Genomic DNA, 19,687 nt, shown 5'->3' on the forward strand with positions numbered 1-19,687 from the left:
AATATTCATAGAGAAACACTGAAATTGTGATGAGAAGGAGAGTCTGTGTGATCTAAATCATTCAGACCTTCACCCACTGTGGGTGATATGTCAGAAAAGTATGCAGTGCTATAAACTCTCAAATCCTGCTTCATGTCGCAACAAAAAGCCATTATGTAATCGGAGTGGGATGATCTGCGCGGCAAGTTTGTTGTTGGCTTGTCGAATTACTGTTCTTGGCCAGATGCGCTAGTTGTGCACCAGCCGCATGTTCCAGAGTTGCTTAATAAGAATGTCAGCAAGAAGAAACTAGGACTGCTGCTAATTAAATATTAACTGGGTCTTGAGAGGGTTGCTTTAAGCTGCAGATGATTGGTGTATATGTTTGGTAACCTCTGAAGAAGCTACAGCCCCTTTTTTGATTCAGCTGGGGAGCAAGAGGAGACACAATGAAACAAGAAAGAGGGAAAACAGAATTACTAACAGCCCTAGATTTCCTGACTCCATTTCCATGCTGTTCGTCCCGCCCCATCCCAGCAAACACTGCTCGAGTTCGTCAACAGATGCATTTGTGCGTCCACTGTATGCACTTGAAAATCACTGTTGCAGTGAAGGAGAGTGTGATGGAAGGGTGAATCCTAAGAGCAGAAAGAGAAAGCCGCTCGGCTTCTTTTTGACGTTTCTCATGAAAAGAAAATGATTGACACGGTCAGTAGGGACAAACGGATACAAGTGTTGTCCCGTCTTTACAGGATTGTTTTAATTCTGCCATAGTGTGCAGTGTGTTTGCGTCAAAACCAATGTAAGGTTATGTCACAGCATTTCAATCACTGTGTGAACTTTGACTAGACCATTCCAAGCTTTCTTTTTTTTGTTGATGAAATTAGAGGTGGACATGCTATTATGATTTCCATCAGTGTCCCGTTGCATCTTAAACACTAATGTGTGTCAAAAAAAGCAAAAATTGAGGAAAGTTGTAAGGGCAAATGGAGCAAACCCTCAGGATTTTAGATGTGTCCCTGCTAATACTAAAAGATTAATTAATTTATTATTTTCTCAGTAAGGTTGCACAGTCAACTTCAGTCTGGGATCTTTCTTCATGGAGTTTGCTTGTTTTTGCTGTGTATCTCCCTGTGAAAGAGTGCTTTCCCTCCTGCTGCTCCAGCCTTCTCCTCCAGTCCGAAGACCTGACTGCCAGGCTAATTGATTTTGCTTACATGCCCTTTGTTGTGAGTGTTTGTCCTGTTTTGTGTATTTTGTGTCCTGTGATGGATTGGTGACCTGTCCAAGTCATACTCCACCTCTTTTCACTTCTCAACCAAGAAGCTATCTTAGTTCTGACCCATGGAAATGGAAAAGCGATGAAGTTCTCTTAAAGAAACCAAGAGAAAGTCCAGCTGCTTCTCTCTTTAAAATATATACACAAAGCTTTGATCACTACTCTTCACAGGTGAACTGAGGGTTAATTAGAACCCTAGCAGTGACTTTAATCCAAACTAACCACACATTAGAAGAAGGCGAGGGACTCGGGTTCACTGCCGGCCTCGAGAGGCAGCCGTGCTGACAGCAGGCGGTGTATTAAAAGAGGCCTCGTGCCTCCTGTGCATGCTGGCCCTGTGGGTTGAACAGACTGACACTGAACTGCCTGCGTCCTCCTCCACAGTCTGCTTACTCTGTGGCAAGATGCGAATGTGTAGGACACTGCACATGTTTGAGTAAGATGTAAAGCAGAGAAGACACAGGAAAAGGAAGAAAGGAATCAGTCTGCGCAGTTCAGATTTGTGTTGTAAATACAAATTAATGGCACATCTCCCTCAGGTGAGTTTTTAGGTTTTCATTGAGGTCATCTTGAACAGAACATGCACAAGACGATAGAAGCAACCAATCAAAAACCATAATGTTACTAAACTGACCAATGAGTTCTTAAATAGAATTAAGTATATTTTGACTTTCGATAAAAAAAGTTGATTTGGTGTAAAACAGAAGGCCAACAATGGTTCATTTGCAAAAAGCTTTCTAAATTACACGTGAGAATAGAAGAGATGAAATAAAAGTTGTAATGAAAACCTAAAACTTAAATAATGTTCAAATTATTAATAGTAAAAAAAAATATGAAGAAATTGACAATACCACTTCTTTGGCTGTGAAAATGTTGAGAAGTAGACACATATCAAATGTATAGAGGCTCTTAAACAGACTGTGTACTTTCTATGTAAAAAGAAAAAAAGGCTAAAGGGAGTTAGTTGAGACTCCTTCAATGGCTTCCTCCAGGAAGGAAAGGACTAAATACAAAAGTACTGGGCCTGGTGTACTCTCTATAGGAAAGCACACATGTATGTTGGATATTTCTATGGCATTGCCTTTACAGAAAGGACAAGACACAATGAACAATGACGCACTGGTTTAGTGATTACAAAGCACTGGTTGAAGTCAGTAAACATGTTAACTTCTAGGTTTATAATGGATCAATAAGGAGACATCTCACTGATTCTTTTATGTATGTTTCAGTGCCAGATTGCCAGGAGCAAGACATTTTCCTGTGGCGAAAGGATACTGGTTTTGGCTTCCGCATTTTGGGAGGAAATGAGCCTGGGGAACCTGTAAGTGTCTCTTCACCTTTAAATCTCATTATTTACTGTAAATGCTTACAAATTAATAGATAAGTGTGTAGATAAATGCTTACATAAAGTAACAATACTTTTCCAAATGCTCCTCACTTTGAGGCTGCTTGCTTCATTAGTTTTTCTCCCCCCCTGTCTTTTCAGTTCTGTCTGCCTTTACACCAGAATAGCACAAAGTCTTAACAAATTACTCCCACTCCCTATCTGGAGCTGTTGCTCTCTAGAGAACCTTACAGACAGCTTGTTAGGAGAAGCAAAGGCCGTATCCTCCGATCCTTGTGCTGTTGTGCATCATATATTTGTCTTGAAAGGGAAAGCAAGTTGAAGAATGACAGAAAGCTTGCAATTGGATAAAGTAAAGTGGTAGAAAGTTTCAAGCCTGCCTCTCAGGAAATTGGTTTGTTGATTGGTCCAAAAACACTTCACAAACAGAAAGTCTGCTTTGATATGATGGACCAGAGCAGAGCAGTCTGGGCTCAGTCGGCAGATTGGTATATCCTAGGCTGAGGAGGTTAGCTTGTTGAGTTAAGCAGTACTTTGCAGGGAGGGCATAAGTGGAAGCTCTGCAATATTGAATCCAAAGAAGATTCTCCTTTCACTCATTAACACACTGAAATAATTCAACTAAACTCCTTGTTTTAATTGGTTTCTGAACATTGAGATTCTCAACTTCCTATTTTACTTGCAAAAGGTCTCTTGAGTGAAACATTTCTGCCTTTCTCCAGATCTACATTGGGCACATAGTGAAGTACGGGGCTGCAGATGAAGATGGCCGCTTGCGGTCTGGTGATGAGCTCATCTGTGTGGACGGCACCGCGGTAGTGGGAAAGTCACACCAGCTGGTGGTTCAGCTGATGCAGCAGGCTGCCAAACAGGGTCATGTCAACCTCACGGTCAGACGCAAGACCCCCGGATACGGAGGTGATGAAAGTTTCTCATTAAACATGTACATCTATCTATGTGTCATGCACGGTCACATTTGTGTTATGTAAACATATTGTTGCCAGTTGCTTCTTAGTTCATTTATCTGACCACTGTGCTCTCACCCTCTTTATCCCCAGTGTCAAAGGGAGAAGGTGACGTTCCCCCATCGCCGGCCTCCTCACACCACAGCAGCACCCAGGCTCCCAGCCTAACAGAAGGCAAGCGGACCCCTCAGGGGAGTCAGAACTCACTGAACACAGTCAGTTCTGGCAGTGGATCTACCAGCGGCATAGGCAGTGGCGGTGGAGGCGGCAGCGGGAGCGCTGTGATTCCGGCCTCTCTGCAGCCTTACGACGTGGAGATCCAGCGGGGAGAAAACGAAGGTTTCGGTTTTGTGATTGTGTCGTCCGTCTCCCGGCCTGATGCTGGCACCACATTCGGTAGGTGATTACAGGTCTATGAAATGTGTTTACTCAGTAAAGTCTGCTGCTCTCTCACCCATATGAAAAGATGTATTCCTCATTCCTGGCCCTCACCAATATTTCCACCACATTCTCAATCCCACCGATGGCAGTCTTAAAGTTTTATGCATCGCAGCAACACACAAGACATGCATTCAGTAAAGTCGGTCAGGCTTTGAGGAGAAATTGCACAAGCTGTCCTTGAACAAATTCAGTATAAAGCTCTGAGTGATGAACACAGATGTCATATCAAGGACCCTTGTGTATTTAGCTGTTACGGTGATGTAATGCGATGTGTCATAGGTGAAAGACGAGACTGGACGATACTCTAGCCACACTAAGTGTCCTGAGGAGGTTCCACTGATCCCAGGAGCTAATGGTGTTGCTTTCCAGAATGCAATTTTAGAATTAATGTGTTATTAACAATGACAGTGCTGGAAAACGACCTTGTCTGATCTTCTTCAGGCTTTAAACGGTTTCTGTTTTTCCTTCTTCCCCTTTGTGTTTTAGTGTCTTTGCTCCTCCTTTATTGCTAAGCGTGACTAAGGCTGCTGCTATAGCGCCCTGCATTCGCTCCTCTAATGGGTTGTAACCGTGTGGGACACGGGCTGAAATCAAGAATTCATTTTTAACAAGTGACATTACTCTGAGCGTTCCTTCAGGATTTCTTAATGCCTGTCAGTTCTGCGAAAAACAAAAGCAGTTTCGTCTGATTGAGTTCCCTGTAAGTGTCGGACAAAAACCATTTTCCCTTAAGTCTATCAAAACCCATCCCCCCCAGCTGATCCCCTCGCTCCATGACCCAGAGCTGGTGTTGTGCTTAGCAGATTGGGTGTTAAATCCTTGTCAAGCCCTGTAACGTCCCATAACTCATTATTTAAATAAAGTGACAGCATACAAGTGCATTTTCAATCAAGGCAGAGGAGAGGTGAATGTGAAGAAAGGTTATGTAATTAATATGGATGCTGCACAGATTGCTGAATGAAAGCGGTAGGAGAGATGGAGAAAGTGAAACAGGAGGAGGACAACTGGAGAGAGCAGGGATTTTTCCTAAGTTGCTGTCAGGAGTCCTGAACTCATTTTGATTCAATAATGTGCTGTCATGTTTTCAGTGACCACCTGACTAGTCTCACATAAAGTCTTAAAGGGATAGTTCAGAATATGGTGAGGTTCTGTGAAAAGGTTATAAGCAGTTTGCATCATATGTGCAGTATTTCACTTTCTCACAAGAAATCCACAATCTTATCTATAACCCAAATTGTTGTTTACAACTTCCAGACCACCAAACCTAAAAAAAAACAGATTATGTGTCTTACACAAAATACAGATTAAAGCATGTGGTAATATCAACATTTGCACTTAAAATTGGATAATATAATAAAATTATTGAACATACCAATATTGAACTGACTCATCAACTCCACTTCAAAGGATGGAGAACAGAGATTAAATTGAATATTACTATTAACTTGCTGCTTTTGAATTTAGATCACATGTTATTCTGAACTGGCAATTTTTAAGTGGTATTGTTTTTGCTTTGGTTTATCAATGTTGTTAGCAATGAAAAGATGGCTATTACTTGCTATTTCTTAAACCTAAAATTATATCTGATCTATCTGCTTTCAGCTGTAGGGATAGCATTTTTTAGGTGGACATTTCTTCTCTGATGGTACAATAGCTCTGATTTTCCTCTGTGAGCTTTTGTTTACAAAGATAAAAGAATACACTTTTTCACTTTCGGTGCTTGCTTTAAATTTAGATTCTTTAGTCACATTTCTCTTGACGCCTTGTCTTTTGGTAACAGATGGAAAATAATCATTTGATCACAGAAATAATCCTTTTTCACTTTGGGTACTTCTGAAACAAACACCTGTTGAAACCATATGTTTATTTTAATCTGATTAAAGCTGCAGCAACAAATAGTCACATTCAGACTTATTCAAGCAAATATATGAGATCAGAGTTGTTTTTAAACAGAAGTCCTGAGGAGTACAGTTCTAGAAATTAACTTCTTATGATGTTACGGTGGGTTAGATATGAGCTGCTATGATATTTTAACACAAGCTCACATAAAAACTTTTGAACTTTCCCTTTAAATTCTTATCACTATCTCAGCCAAGGTACCACAGCTCAGGTGCCAGATTGTATAAATACCCATTGATCCAATGATACATCAGATTCACAGATCTTTAATTAACATGTCAAGTTGTGGGACAAGAGGAAATCCTTTGCATTTTTATTAAGGAATACATCAATTATAGCTTGACTTCTCTTTTCTGTTTTTTTTTTTTTTACAAAAGAATTTGTAATTTGTGTGTAAACTGCAATAGTTTCTCACTTTCATTTGGGGAATTTGGGACTTGGTGATTTGAATAATTAATCTACCCTCCTTTTTCTTTCTTCCACTATGTTTTCTCCTCGTTTCCCACTTACACTAAATGCAAATCAACACAAATAATCATCTCAATCAAACAAATCTATACCGCACACTGTTTTTAACATGAAAAAATAAAATACATAAACACAAACACATCTAACATAAAAAGCTGGAAATGCTTGTGTGGCGATGCCCCACAAAATAGGCCGCATCATAGAGGGCAGCCCGGCGGACCGCTGCGGGAAGCTGAAGGTCGGGGACCGGATTCTGGCCGTTAACGGTTGCTCCATCACGAACAAGTCGCACTCGGACATTGTCAACCTGATCAAGGAGGCTGGCAACACCGTCTCACTCAGGATCATTCCGGGCGATGGTAAGGCTCTCATCTTTCGACATCACATGGATGTTTCATAATGCATCACGATGTGACTTATTCATGGTTGTTGTGGGAGGCAAAGGGCACCGATGCTTTTCTCAGACATGAGAACTTTTTTTTTTATCAGGGCGTGGAGCCTTGTGTAAGAAGCAAAATCACTAGGTAGGAGTAAAGCAAAGTAAATTCTCCCTTTTCTCTGCTTTTTGTTCATTTAGTTTCTGGATTGAACACATTAAACACATTTTCTTCTGGTGCTAATTTCACCAACTTTTACTATTAAGTACAACACAATATCTCAGCACAAGCAGTCTACTTCCCAAATCTGTGTTTCCTGCAGGTGTTTTGACGCCTGTTATACATAACATTTTGTCAATGTACAACTACAAACTTATATGTGATACGTCATCACAAAGTGGCACAAAATTATGGAGTAGAAGGAATATTTTTTATAAATTTTTGATAAATGTGCTTTGTATTAAGACCACCTGAGTCGATTCTTTCAGAACAGTTATTCACTGCAATTACAGCTGCGGGTCTTTTGAGGTCTGTATCTACCAGATTCACACATGGAGAGACGACTGATGACTTTGTCCACTGTTCTTTGAAAAACAGTTTAAATACAGTCAGACTGGATGGAGGGCCAGTATGAGAACTATTATTCTGTAGTCTGGTTTCATATTCTCAACTGGATTTTGGTCTGAACTTTGACTAGGCCATTGAAACACAGGAATACACTTTTATCTATATTATCCTACGTGAGAAGTTCATATCTGTAACTAGTTTAGAGCTGCTCTATTGGTGTCCTGACTCCTTCTCTGACTAATGTTCTTCCTTTTTTTAGTTTACAATCTAACTCTACTTTAATCATTATTCCTGAATTATCTGAAGTTGTTCTTGGTGTTCAGGATGTTGTTTGTGCACTATTGTTTATAACAAATCTATGTAAAACAGCTGATCATAAACTGCATATTACAGCTAAAGACGACTTGTACTGGATTTTATGCAGGTGTATAAGGGAGAGAGGGCCAGAATACATAGTCATGTCACATTTTTTTTTTCTTTTCCTTTTCATTGTGGTGAAAAGTGGTGACAAGAGCCACCATCAGTGTGAAACCTATACATATACTAGAAACACAATCCAAGAGGGACTTGGATTGATCTCTGCAGAACAGCGAGGAAGTCATAATCTTTTTGGAGATTAGTGAAAAGTGACTAAGGTGCCTAAGAAGAATGAAACAGGCTGATGGTCTCTAGAGCTATACTCCTTCCAACTGAAAGTATGGCACTTATTAGACTGTAGCTTTTTAAAATTGTTTGATCTTAAGCTGGTCATAACACAAAACAATGAGAGAGAGCCTTTTGTTACATTTGTGTTGTTTTCTGATCCACGCAAAAGGGTCCAGTGTTGTCAGTGGGCAAAACAGCAGATGACAGCATCACACACAGTTAGCATCAGATCAATACAGCTGCCTAAGGGTGATTTAAGAAACTCTTTTGGACAGTGGTATTTGGTTCACCACAGTGCCTTTTCGAGACTTTGCTCCGGGCTGAGGCATTTAATAAAAACACCCACTTAATTTAACTTCTTTTTCCCCTATTTTCAGAATCTTCCAATGCTTCTCTGCTGACTAATGCAGAGAAAATAGCTACCATCACCACCACACACACACCTCAGACCACAGAGTCAAGGTAGGTGCTGATACATTTTAAATTTTCAAATTTCATATGTAATAATAATAATAAAAAAGCTTAATGTGGCATAAAATATATTGCCACATGTGAAATATGTCTGTTTTCCTTCTGAAAGGAATCATTCGAAGTCAAAAGGTGCTCCTCCACCACCTCCTTCACAAACTCAAATGCAGGTAAGTGTCTCGGTATTTTCAATGCAGTTAACTGATTTTATACTTGCGATTGTCATGTATGTTAAGACATGTACATGAAGTTGTAGTTTACGTTCTGCCTAAAATTATAACAAATGTGTTGAATCATTTAAGTGCTCTGGGAAAAACATTTAAAACTAGTTAAAGTGTATCTAAGCCCAAATAACCTATTTTTGGTTATAAACTGTTTAATTTGATTTGTAAGGGTGCTGTTTTTATATTGGTTTTGTGTACGTTTGTTTAGTTTTGCAATATTTTGCCAATCTAACACTCAAATAATGTTTATCTTTCTTGTGGTGAGGAAATTTGTGAATTGTCATCTCCCTAAACAAACACAAATTGATTTATGACAACAGCAGCGAGTCTCTTGAGAAGAGCATAACTTTTGTGTAGTCCATCTGTAATTTAAAAAAGGGACTGGGTAAAAGAAGACAGAAATATTCTTAGACCTTTTCAACCACAGTTTATTTTACTAATCAGTAGGGGGCAGTAACACACCAAGAAATGGATGTATGAGGGATAAGTTGAAGACTAAGACTTTTAGCTGCATTATAAAAAAAGTTATAATGTGCACATAATGACTTGGCAGTGAGCTGTAGGGGAAACTGACATGATTCATTTCTTATTTAGCAGCAACATAAATTAAACTACTTTTTTCCCATTTGTTTGGATTCACAAACAAAACATAGATTGTAGTTTTTACATTTGACAGGTGTTAAAATACCCGATAAGTGAGAGCAGTTATTCCATTGTTTTGCACAACGGTACAACTGATGTCACAGAAAAACATACGTGTGACTTTGTTACTGCATCGCATAGTGATGGGATTTCAAAGTCAACTCAGTCATTCTTTTGGTTCCCTTATTAATGAACTGAAAGAGTTTTGCTTTTATCAAAGAAATGATGGAAATGAATGTAGTGATATCAAATCAATACAATATTTAGACAAAAAGCTGTTCTGTTATGATTAGGTTATGATGTGTGACAGACCTTATACCACGTTAGTATGAACTTTTCTCTTACATTTTGTTGACTAGTCTAATTATGTTCTCACATAGAAATCTTGTGTTTGAAGCAAACTTTGGATGAGTGTGGAAACTTTGGGGTGCAGCCCTTGTGCTGCCCTTGCTTGGTGATCTGTACCCTGCTCACATGTACTTCTTCATTAATTATTCATGCATTACACTGTATTGTACTGCCATTGACATTTTGAAGGGTTTTTTGGAGAACACGACTTGATTAGTTCTGAGGTCTGGACTCGTCCCTCGCTGTCCTCAGAACAATGAATAAGTCACTGTTTCCTAGTGTTTGTTTATAGATATATACTTTTTCTTACACCACAGGATGCCGAGTACTATTCTGTGGATCTGGAGAGGGACAGCAAAGGATTTGGTTTCAGCCTAAGAGGAGGCCGGGAGTACAACATGGACCTTTACGTGCTGAGACTAGCCGAGGATGGGTCTGCTGTCAGAAACGGCAAGATGAGGGTATGAAACTCACAAGTTCCCTCTGATTCTCTGCTAAGAACATTTTGCCAGGCCAAATTTCCTCTTTTCGCATTATTTATGAGGCCACTTTATCACTTAGCTGTCCCAGTTACTTACCTTCTCTGTTGTAGGTGGGAGATGAGATTCTGGAGATTAACGGTGAGAGCACAAAGAACATGAAGCATTCACGAGCCATTGAACTGATCAAGAACGGAGGTCGGAGGGCGCGGCTTGTCCTGAAGAGAGGCGATGGATCTGTACCTGAATATGGTAGGTTAACATGCAGCAGATGCTTTACTCCTCTTCCAGTAAAGAAGTCTGATCTGTTTTTTTTCATGTAGTAAACTCAGTGGAATAGAATATGTATTTCCTTGAACAGATGCATCTTTATTCTATAGGCCCCATGCAGAAAACTTGAATAATCCAGCTTTTTAGGAATAGTTTGCCATTTCTTTTTGCGGTCTTTAGTGATCTGCCCAGAATTGTTATGCACTCTTCTCTTCAGCTTCAGTTTTTGGTTGAGGACTTTGATGACCATAAAAGAAGGTGGATTTTGTCTCTGCCAAGCCTTTTATGTGTTGATTTGGGATGTTTTCTTGATCATTACGTTAAAAAACAAAACGAAAAGCAATGTTGATCTGAGACTATGAGACTATTGAAATTTCATGTTAAAATCAAGATCATCTTGTATCTCTAGTTTATTTTGCCATGCACTCATTGAGCCTTCGTAGATGAAACATGCCCACAGCACCACAGATTCTCCACCTTGCTTAACAAAGGGCATTAGTACTTTTTCACAAATCAATTCATCTAGACACACCTGAACTGTGTGTCTAGATTAACCTTCTTCTTTAATACAAATTGTCACTACCTTTTTACCTTTAAGTTATTGCCAATAAGTGAGGAGATCTGTATTGATAAAAGAATGACTAAAACATATATAGTGGGTTTTATACAGGAAGCTGTACAGTAAAGATGCTCCATAGGTTCAATTGTGCCTTTGCTCTTCGTAGCTCTGCTCTCTACTGTTGTATTATTTCTCATATTAATCCAGATGTTTATGTTGTTGGAAATCATTTTTAAAAATTGAAGTGAAGAATATTTTTGTCTTTCACACCAAAGCCCTTCTTCTCTCAACGGATGTACTGTAAAACAGCTTGTCTGTTCTATTTGTCTTCTTCTCTCGCCTCCTCCTTCCTTCTCTCTGATCGTCTCTTGTTGCTGGGCTCTTCCTCCTCTCTCCAGCGATGATGGCTCCTCATCTCGCTGTTGGTACATTGAGGAATGACAAGATGGGAGAGCCCTGTTTCTACCTAATGGGCCAAAATCAGACAACGGTTTGTAGTAAAAAAAAATAAAAACAACAACAACTCTGTCCCAGTTCACGCTCCCTGTCATCTCCCCTCTCCTCACTTTGAGTTCTTATACAGCCTTCCAGCTCATCCTGACCTGCATCCTACTTTGTTTGTGTTTGTGTGCGGATGTGTTTACACTGTAGACATACTTTATGTCTCGTCACGCTTGAATTAAACTGTATTTATGTGGCTTCTGTCAGTCCATATAAACCGTACCCTTCTGCCACGTAAAGAAAACCTTTTTTTTTATTAATGGAACTAACTTTAATGCCACCACTCATCACATGCTGCTGCCATAGCAACCTGTGTTATTTGGCAGACATTCAGCCAAATGCACATTTTAAATTTGGTTTTGGTTTGTTTTGGTGTGCCTTTGTCATACTGTTTTGGAATGACCTCCTAGGTGCCTGCTGTGTCATTGATAACCGCTGCCCTTCACTTGCTGATGTGTTGCTCCTGCTTTTGCTGATGTAACCCGTTTAAACATGTATGGTAAACTCAAGTCCCAGAGAAGATTTGTGTTTTTTTTATTATTCTTGCAAAGATTGAAATTTGAATCTGACATATAAATTTAGAAAAGGCTGCTTTTTTATTTGGAAAACCAGCAGCATATTAAAAGAACACATCTTTGCATGATATTCATAGCTGCATTGATTTGTGTTGTGCCAGTGCAAGAAATCACATAATGTAACAGAAAAGTCATCTGTGCAAGATACGGTAAATGTAACTCAAATCTATTTGCATTCATCAAATCCTTCTCCCCTTTTTCCTTTCCTGCAGACGGCAGCAGTGACGGGCACCCTCCCACACCCAGGGCACAAAACACTCCGGAAGTGAGAACGTTGCCACCAAAAAGCCGATACCACACCTCATTGGAGTCCAGTTATCCACCAGAACTTCACAAACCATCACGCCTGGAGGAGGCTGCACGTGGCCGAGGTATGGACAAAAACAGGGACTGGGCTGGCTCGGATCTGATGGACTTCCACGGCCGGCAGTTTAATCCCCATCATCATCACACCTGGAATAACAGTCACAGTCAAAGTACCCTCCGACAGCAGTCTCCCGACAACAGCAATGACAGCAACGCTGGCAACAAGAAGAGCCGAGGCCGCAAAGTCAAGAAGTCTGAATCGGAGAGTGGTATCTCCAAGCTCCTGAAAACTCTGAGGAAGGACAACTCTGGAAAGAAGGCTGCTGCTGCCGAAAAACTGCGGGGTCGAGAGCTCCCGAGCAGCAGTTCTACCCTGGATAGAAGGTTTCAGATGCACCGTCGTGGCTCCCTCGATCGCTCACCCACCAGGAAGCGCAACTCGTCTCCAGATCGTCGGCGGGCGAAATCCATGGACCGCAGGGCAGAGCGTGCGCACCGGGACCACACACCTGAGAAGGAATACGATGATGGAGGGTTCCTCTCTGTCACCCCTGAGCGGAAACTCTCCGAACGGAAGCTCCTCAAGGAGTCCCAGTTAGCTGGACGAGTGAGCGAGTCGTCCACCCCGGAGCGCGTCAACAACAGAGGGGATTCTCTCCCCAGAGGCCGTGCGTATGAGAAAGCTACCAAGAATGGCAATCTTCTGAGAGACTCTTCCTCGGAGAGGAAGGAGGAGAGGCACCGGATGAACGGGACAATGGAGAGGCGATACAGATCGGAGCGGGACTCTTCCCCTGACAGCAACTATAGCCGGGATGAGCTGAACTATGCAGCAGCGCCCAGACTGAAGGACTACTACAGCATGATGAAGAACAACGCTGCACACAACAATGCTACCTACAACAAGACAGGACCCATCAATAACGCCGGAGGCCGCAGCTCAAACCAGATCCCTGAGCCCAAGAGAAGGCTGTACAAAGAAAATTCTAAAGACCTCAGTATCTAGAGGGAGGAAGAGTACCCTCGCTGCTCTCTCCTCTGTCCGTGCAAACTACGTAACATACACTGGAATTGGACTTGTAACAATACTAACTCTTACTCTTTATTTGGTTGAATTGTTTATGAATTGATTTGATTGACTAAACTACTTGTGGTCCCATCTAGAGATTTATAAAAACAGCAGGAGTACAATCCCTCTATCAGTTTATACTGGTTGTGTTGTCATTGTTCTTGTTATTTTGAGCATAACAGAGGTTGTTGTACTGTAGTAAAGGTATTGTATGTGCCTGCATATGAAATCAGTGATATTGCTTTTTGTAGGCATTGTTGACTTTAAATATTTGTTCCCTTCAGAGGTCTGAATAATGCTTCCATTTGTGGTAAATCCTAATTCCTGAGCTTGTTTTTGAAATGATTTTAGTTGTCCTTCTTGCTCCTGAATTACTGACACTATAGCTACTGATGGTTCACAAGAACTGTGGGAGTAAAGCAAAGCTCTACATTTAAATCGGATGGTGAAACTAGAGCGTTAAATTATAAATAGTAATAATATATGAAATTTCAAATTTTGCTCTATTTATTTTGAATTTCACTCACATCTTGGGTGGGCTTAATTAAATCTTTAAGGGCTGAGGTAGAAGTGTAAGCATGCTGTACTTCAACTTGTGTTGCATCATTGTTTGACAGCCAATATTATTATTTTCAGTGACTCTGAGGCCCTTTCTACACTAACACAGATGTTTTCTGCTGTGTTTCCACCTACCATCCACAGTTTCCGATAAAAAAAATTAAAAAAACATATAAAAAAGCACTCTAAAGCGAAGATTGTCAAAAACTTCCTCTCCACTGGATCTCCGGAGATTATATTGGAAACAATGACCTAGAGAAACACTTTTCATAGACCTGATACACATTTATTTGTTAGAAACCACGGCATCAATAGAGCCAATTAAATTTTTCTTTTCTTCAAAAGAAGGCTGAAGTTAACATATTTACTAATTTTTACAGCTTTTCCTTTTCAAATGTGTTCAACCTTATATCTCACAGTAGATCTATTCATTCCAATCAATTTTTAATATATCTAGAGAGGTTTTTGGAGTTGAGTTTTTGGTAAAAGAAAGTGAAGAATATATATTAAAAAAAGTCAATGTGTGCTATAAATGTGTTTACTGGATATGTGGTGATTAACCAAAATTGTGACTTAAAATTTGACTTTGTAATTGCTTGCTGTTCCTTTCTGTGCTACAAACTGTAACAGTGGGGTAATTAATCCCACATTGCTCTTGATTTGTCCAGACTCTCCTCCCATTCAGCTTCAAATGTAAGCTGAAGAAGATCTGAGGGCAAAGGACAAACTCAGTGAAAGGAAATATGACGGCAGTTGATTTGAAAGAATTTTTACCCCACTACTTTCACCAGGATTAATATTATTTTAAATTTGTCATTAAGGCTAGTATTATCACCACCTGCTGGCGAAGCACAGTTATTGCAACATTTAAAAGTTGTGCTACTGAATACGGATAGACTTTTTTTTAACAAAGGACGAAAGCATTGAAAATATCTAGAGTAGTATAGCTGGGGCCTGAGACTTTGTTTAAACCAAATGACTAGTTTTGCCCTTCTCTAAACTGAAGCAGCCTCTTTCAACTACATCTGAATCTGTTCATGACAGAGTGAGTTTCCCAAATTTCTCAAAAATCCTGTGTAGTAATTTAGAAAAGTCTGCATTTTTGCCATACTGCCAGCTGAAGCTGCCATAAAGTACGATTGTTCAGATATGCCAAAAAAAATAAATAAATAAATCATTAATTATCCCTGTGCAAGATGCATGTGTAAGTTAAAATGTAGTGTAACAACCTTGTTAGGCCTAACAAAACACAGTAATCTCCAACACTTATTTCTAGCCCAGTTCTCATATTTATTACACCCATTGTCCATCCTCTGGGCCCTGACACATTGATGAGGTTTGTTGGCACGGTAACGTACAGTGAGTCCTGGTAGACGAGACAACCACTTCTGCCACTCTGAGCCACACTGTCACGCCACTGAAGTCTGACTGCTGCTTTTTCATGTTTCGATTTTGTGTGATTATTCTGTTTTATGTTTTGTTTGAAAACTAGAACTATATATTGGATGAACCACAACAAATGCATTGTTTCATCACCGGTGTCACTATGGTACTGTATTCAATAAAAATACAAAACCAAACAAAAAATGAGAGATGGAGAGAGAGAGAATGGGAGTCACAGTCAGGAGGTTGGTCATCACCTGTAAAGAGATTTTCTCTCCCAATGTAACTACTAGGAACTTGTCAAGGAATAAAATGTTGCCTTTTTCTTGCACAAAACAGAAATTTATGAAGAACCTCTGCAGTGAGGAATGTGATATTGTGTTTATATCTCTGAAATGGACCTGACAATTTATGGTAAATATGTTGATTTACTCTGGGTCAGGTATATAAAGACATTTTAAAAATGAAAGACTGTATTTGGTCAATCAACAGCTGTCAAATGGTTTGAATCTCTCTATGGTTAGCCTGCCTTTGTATTATAAAGCACTTGTATGCAGTCTGTGTTCTTCAAGCATTATTTCTTGCAGTGTGCTCCAGACATAATGCTGTCTCTGTGTTGATAAAAGCAGTACATGTATATGGGCCAATCTTTTTTTATATAACTATGCATATATAAATACTACATTGTCCATAGCTTTATTTGACCCATGAAGCTATACATAACATTAGTCAAAGTAAAAGTAGATGTGGACTTATCCAGCTTCTTTTCCTTCAGATGGATTACAATGTATATGTAGCTATCAAAAGAAGTCTGTGGATGCTATTTTTATTATCAAATAAAGTTTTGCATACAAATTCAAAAGGATTTCAGTTCTCTACATAGCCGCTTGTCCCAGGAGAAGCTTTTTGATTTTCTTTGTCTCTTTCAGTAAAAAAAAGGAAAACACATTAAATTTCAACATGAAATGTGCTATTTGTCTTATTGGAAGAACTAACCCATTGAGAAGAAATTACTTCGACATTGAAAACCCTTTTCTTCTATTTCTGTAGTTTTTTTGTGTGTGATTTGTTTTTTTTTTTGTTTTTTTTTGCTGCTGCTGAAAGCATCACAATTACTTTCAAATGGATGTATCATACCCAACACTTATCATATATAGAATGATAAGTGTTTATGTTAGAGAATGTTTTAAGAAGAAACTTTATGCAGTTCCCACATTTGAATTGTACTGTAAAATGATAAGCAATGATTCATTCTCACAATTACTCTTTGGATCTGAAGGTTCTGTTTTACTTTAAGTCCTCTCGTTGAAAATTCATGCAGGGAATAAAAAGAATATTAATCTATGAATAAATAATTTACGCATGTGTAATCCCAGAGCAATGAGCTCATATTTTAGTAATGATTTCAGTTTTATCTTTGTCTAAAACTGTTAAATTATGATCCATTCTTTACTCTTTAGTTTTCTGGTAAATCATTTTAGTTATATCAGTATATTCTTCTGTGCACCATTTGTACTTCTCCATATTCATAACCTTTGTTTGAAGGTCTCTTTTGGTAATATAAATAAGTATTAATCCTTAATCTTTATTAACCTTTTATTTCTAAGGCAGTGTTCATAATCAGATAAACCATGTTGTGTCATGTCCATTTATATTTATATGTATCCTTGTTAAGATTAATATCTTAATCCCTTTATTCTGCTAGGATCTAAATCCAATGTGACCTAAGACTGAAATTAGATTATATTAGCTTTGGAGGCACCACATAAGGAATATTTTAATTGTTATTTAAATATTTAATATAATATATTTCTGAGGTTGACATCACCAAAGCAGGCTAAAAATAGTATAAGTAGAAATTGACTCCAGACATAAATGCATTTTGAATAGGTCATTGACATTTATTTATTTGAATAAATATACTACAGTCATATGAACTTTTCCACCCGTTATAATTAAAACGTAAACAGGATGAGTCATTTGCAAAGTGCGATTTATTTTACGTTGCCTTGATTACATGCCTCTACATTCAAAAATAAGCCAGTATCATATAGGATCCAACTGATAGAGAATAACATTTTTTCCCCTTTATTCTGAGGAAATAAATACTCGTAGACTGGTAAGTTGGATATTCTGTACATACAGGAACAACTCTGTAATGGGCTGACCTTTCCTGCAACTGTCTTTAGGTTGAACCAAGTCGTTTGTACAAATAAAAAAGAGGAAGTTATTTCTGTAGACGTTAGCCTTCAGTCGTTTCCCTGGGGGAGCGGAAGTCTTCTTCTTGGATAGTGGATTATGAAGCTTGTGCCTGTTGCTCCATTTATGCAGGAGACACGGAGCTGGAGGACACAGAGGAGGCCTCGGTTTTGGAGGCAGTGGTGGATGCTCCCTCCTCCTCTTCGAAGGGATTCTTTCCGCAGCACAAGGTGGTGATCATGCAGTGGCGGAACTGCTTGTTCATGCAGATGTAGATCAGTGGGTTGTAGATGGAGGCTGACTTGGCAAAGAAAGCTGGGACGGTCATAAAGAGAGGTCCAAACTCAGAGCCCTGATGTGTGAAGATGTACCAGGCCACACTGGCGTAAGGTATCCAGCAAACCAGGAAGCCGATGACCATGATAACGACCATGCGGGTGACTTCCCTCTCAGCTCTCTGGGTGGTCTCGGACTCCTGCTGGGCGGCAGCAGCCTCCTTGACGGCACAGAGCAGACGGCCGTAGCAGAAGAACACAACGACAAGAGGAATGAGGAAGTGACAGATGAACATGTAGACAACAAAGGACTCATTGTTGAAGCCCTCCGCACGGGTATAGTAGTCGACTCCGCATGAGCACTGCATGCCCTCTGGGATGTAACGAGACCAGCCGAGAAGAGGGGGGGCAGCACAGGAATTGGCCATGATCCAGGTGAAGACCAGACCCATAATAGCATGATTCTCACTGAAGCGGAAGTTGCTGATGGGCTTGCAGACAACCAGCCACCTTTCAACAGCCAGAACAACCAGTGACCAGAGACCGATTTCACCACCCAGGGTAGCAAAGTATCCTTCCAGATTGCAGCCAAGGCGCCCGAGGACAAAGTAGCCATGCATAGAGGTGTAGATCGTTGTGGTGAATCCTCCAAACACCATGAAAAGGTCAGCCACAGCAAGGTTGAGCAGGATGTAGTTTAGAGGGGTTCGCAGCTTCTTGTGTTCGATGGTGACATAGAGGGTGAGGAAGTTGATGGGGAAGCCGACGAGAATGAGGAAAAACATGTAGGCACCCAGACAAGCGTAGGCTGCTGGGCTGACAAGGTAGTACTGAGGATATTCATAAGGACTCCGGACAATACCAGTGGTATTAACCATAGGGACATAAAAATAGGGTCCCTCTGTGCCGTTCATGGTTGCGGCTTGTGGTTGCTCTCAGCCCCTCGGTGGTGTTTCTTCTGGCTGTTTGAGATTACGATGGAGATGGACCTTGCTACAAATGGATCTGGTGGCCTCGGCTGGGCTTTTAAAAGGCCCATCGTGGATTATCAGTTTCCAAATCTGTCAGCACAAATTGATTTAGGCCACAGTTAATATCTAATCCAGCCGTCACTGCAAACATAATTGACCACTCATCAAGATATTAAGATTACACCTGCTCATGTCCTTCTTGGAGCTGTTCAATAGATACCTACTACAAACCTTGATTGCAAACCAACTATATTGTCCACAGAAATAAATGGTAAGCAACCAGTTTGAGTTGACATGATGATTTAAATTGTCACTTCAGATATCCTGTCCCTGGAAAGTAAATTATACATCCTAAGCACCAAATGGACGATTTCCTAAAAATCTTTAATGTGTTTGGTAAAAATAATTTGCAGATTTGTTCAAAAATGTATGTAAAAAAAAATTATAATAATTAAACATACAAACATTGGCAAATGGTTGCATTTACTTGTTTGTTTCTGAAATCCTTTCCAATTATGCTGATTCCGAATGCTGCACTTGCTTCAAAGAAATCACCCAGAAGTGAGTTTGATTTGAATGGGGAATTGTAGTATATGTGAGAATTTTGACCATATCATTTTTTTTATCCCTATTTTCTAACTACTAGAAAATAGGGCTAGCTGGATAGCTGGATAAATTTGAATACTTAATGTATTAAGGTGATGTGGATCTGTGTAATGAGGGAATGTCTGGGCTAAGAAGGTCAACACCCAATATCAAAGTGTGCATAATTATTAGGTATCTCTTTTTAATGTGCCAAATCAAACTGTCTCTAAGTCTCTCAGAGGGGTGCAACTCACTTGAAATTGCTAAGATATTTGCGTGTGATCACAGAATCATCAGACATTTTGTTACA

At 39.7% G+C, this 19,687-nt stretch overlaps 2 protein-coding genes across 13 annotated transcripts in view; one reads left to right on the plus strand and one right to left on the minus strand.

Annotated features, from left to right (window-relative positions):
* LOC103467539 (membrane-associated guanylate kinase, WW and PDZ domain-containing protein 1-like) overlaps positions 1–16,209 on the plus strand; it is a 143,865-nt gene extending 127,656 nt beyond the window's left edge. For 10 of the 12 annotated variants that reach the window (XM_017305709.1, XM_008413993.2, XM_008413995.2 and 7 more), the window contains 9 exons: positions 2,488–2,579; positions 3,326–3,521; positions 3,662–3,964; positions 6,532–6,735; positions 8,343–8,427; positions 8,546–8,603; positions 9,965–10,108; positions 10,240–10,378; positions 12,244–16,209. In XM_017305709.1, coding sequence (XP_017161198.1) covers positions 2,488–2,579; positions 3,326–3,521; positions 3,662–3,964; positions 6,532–6,735; positions 8,343–8,427; positions 8,546–8,603; positions 9,965–10,108; positions 10,240–10,378; positions 12,244–13,343 — 2,321 coding nt within the window. In that variant the 3' untranslated portion in view covers positions 13,344–16,209. Of the gene's footprint in view, positions 1–2,487; positions 2,580–3,325; positions 3,522–3,661; positions 3,965–6,531; positions 6,736–8,342; positions 8,428–8,545; positions 8,604–9,964; positions 10,109–10,239; positions 10,379–11,353; positions 11,446–12,243 lie in introns of all 12 variants that reach the window. The other 2 variants (XM_008414007.2, XM_008414009.2) reach the window with 1 other exon arrangement.
* A 1,016-nt stretch (positions 16,210–17,225) lies between these two features.
* Positions 17,226–18,818, minus strand: LOC103467538 (rhodopsin). The gene is given in 1 exon segment (NM_001312652.1): positions 17,226–18,818. A coding segment is annotated over 1 exon segment (1,065 nt). The 5' UTR covers positions 18,736–18,818; the 3' UTR covers positions 17,226–17,670.
* Positions 18,819–19,687: the final 869 nt, after the last annotated feature.

This window comes from Poecilia reticulata, linkage group LG7, assembly GCF_000633615.1.
Source record: "Poecilia reticulata strain Guanapo linkage group LG7, Guppy_female_1.0+MT, whole genome shotgun sequence".
NCBI lineage: Eukaryota > Metazoa > Chordata > Actinopteri > Cyprinodontiformes > Poeciliidae > Poecilia > Poecilia reticulata.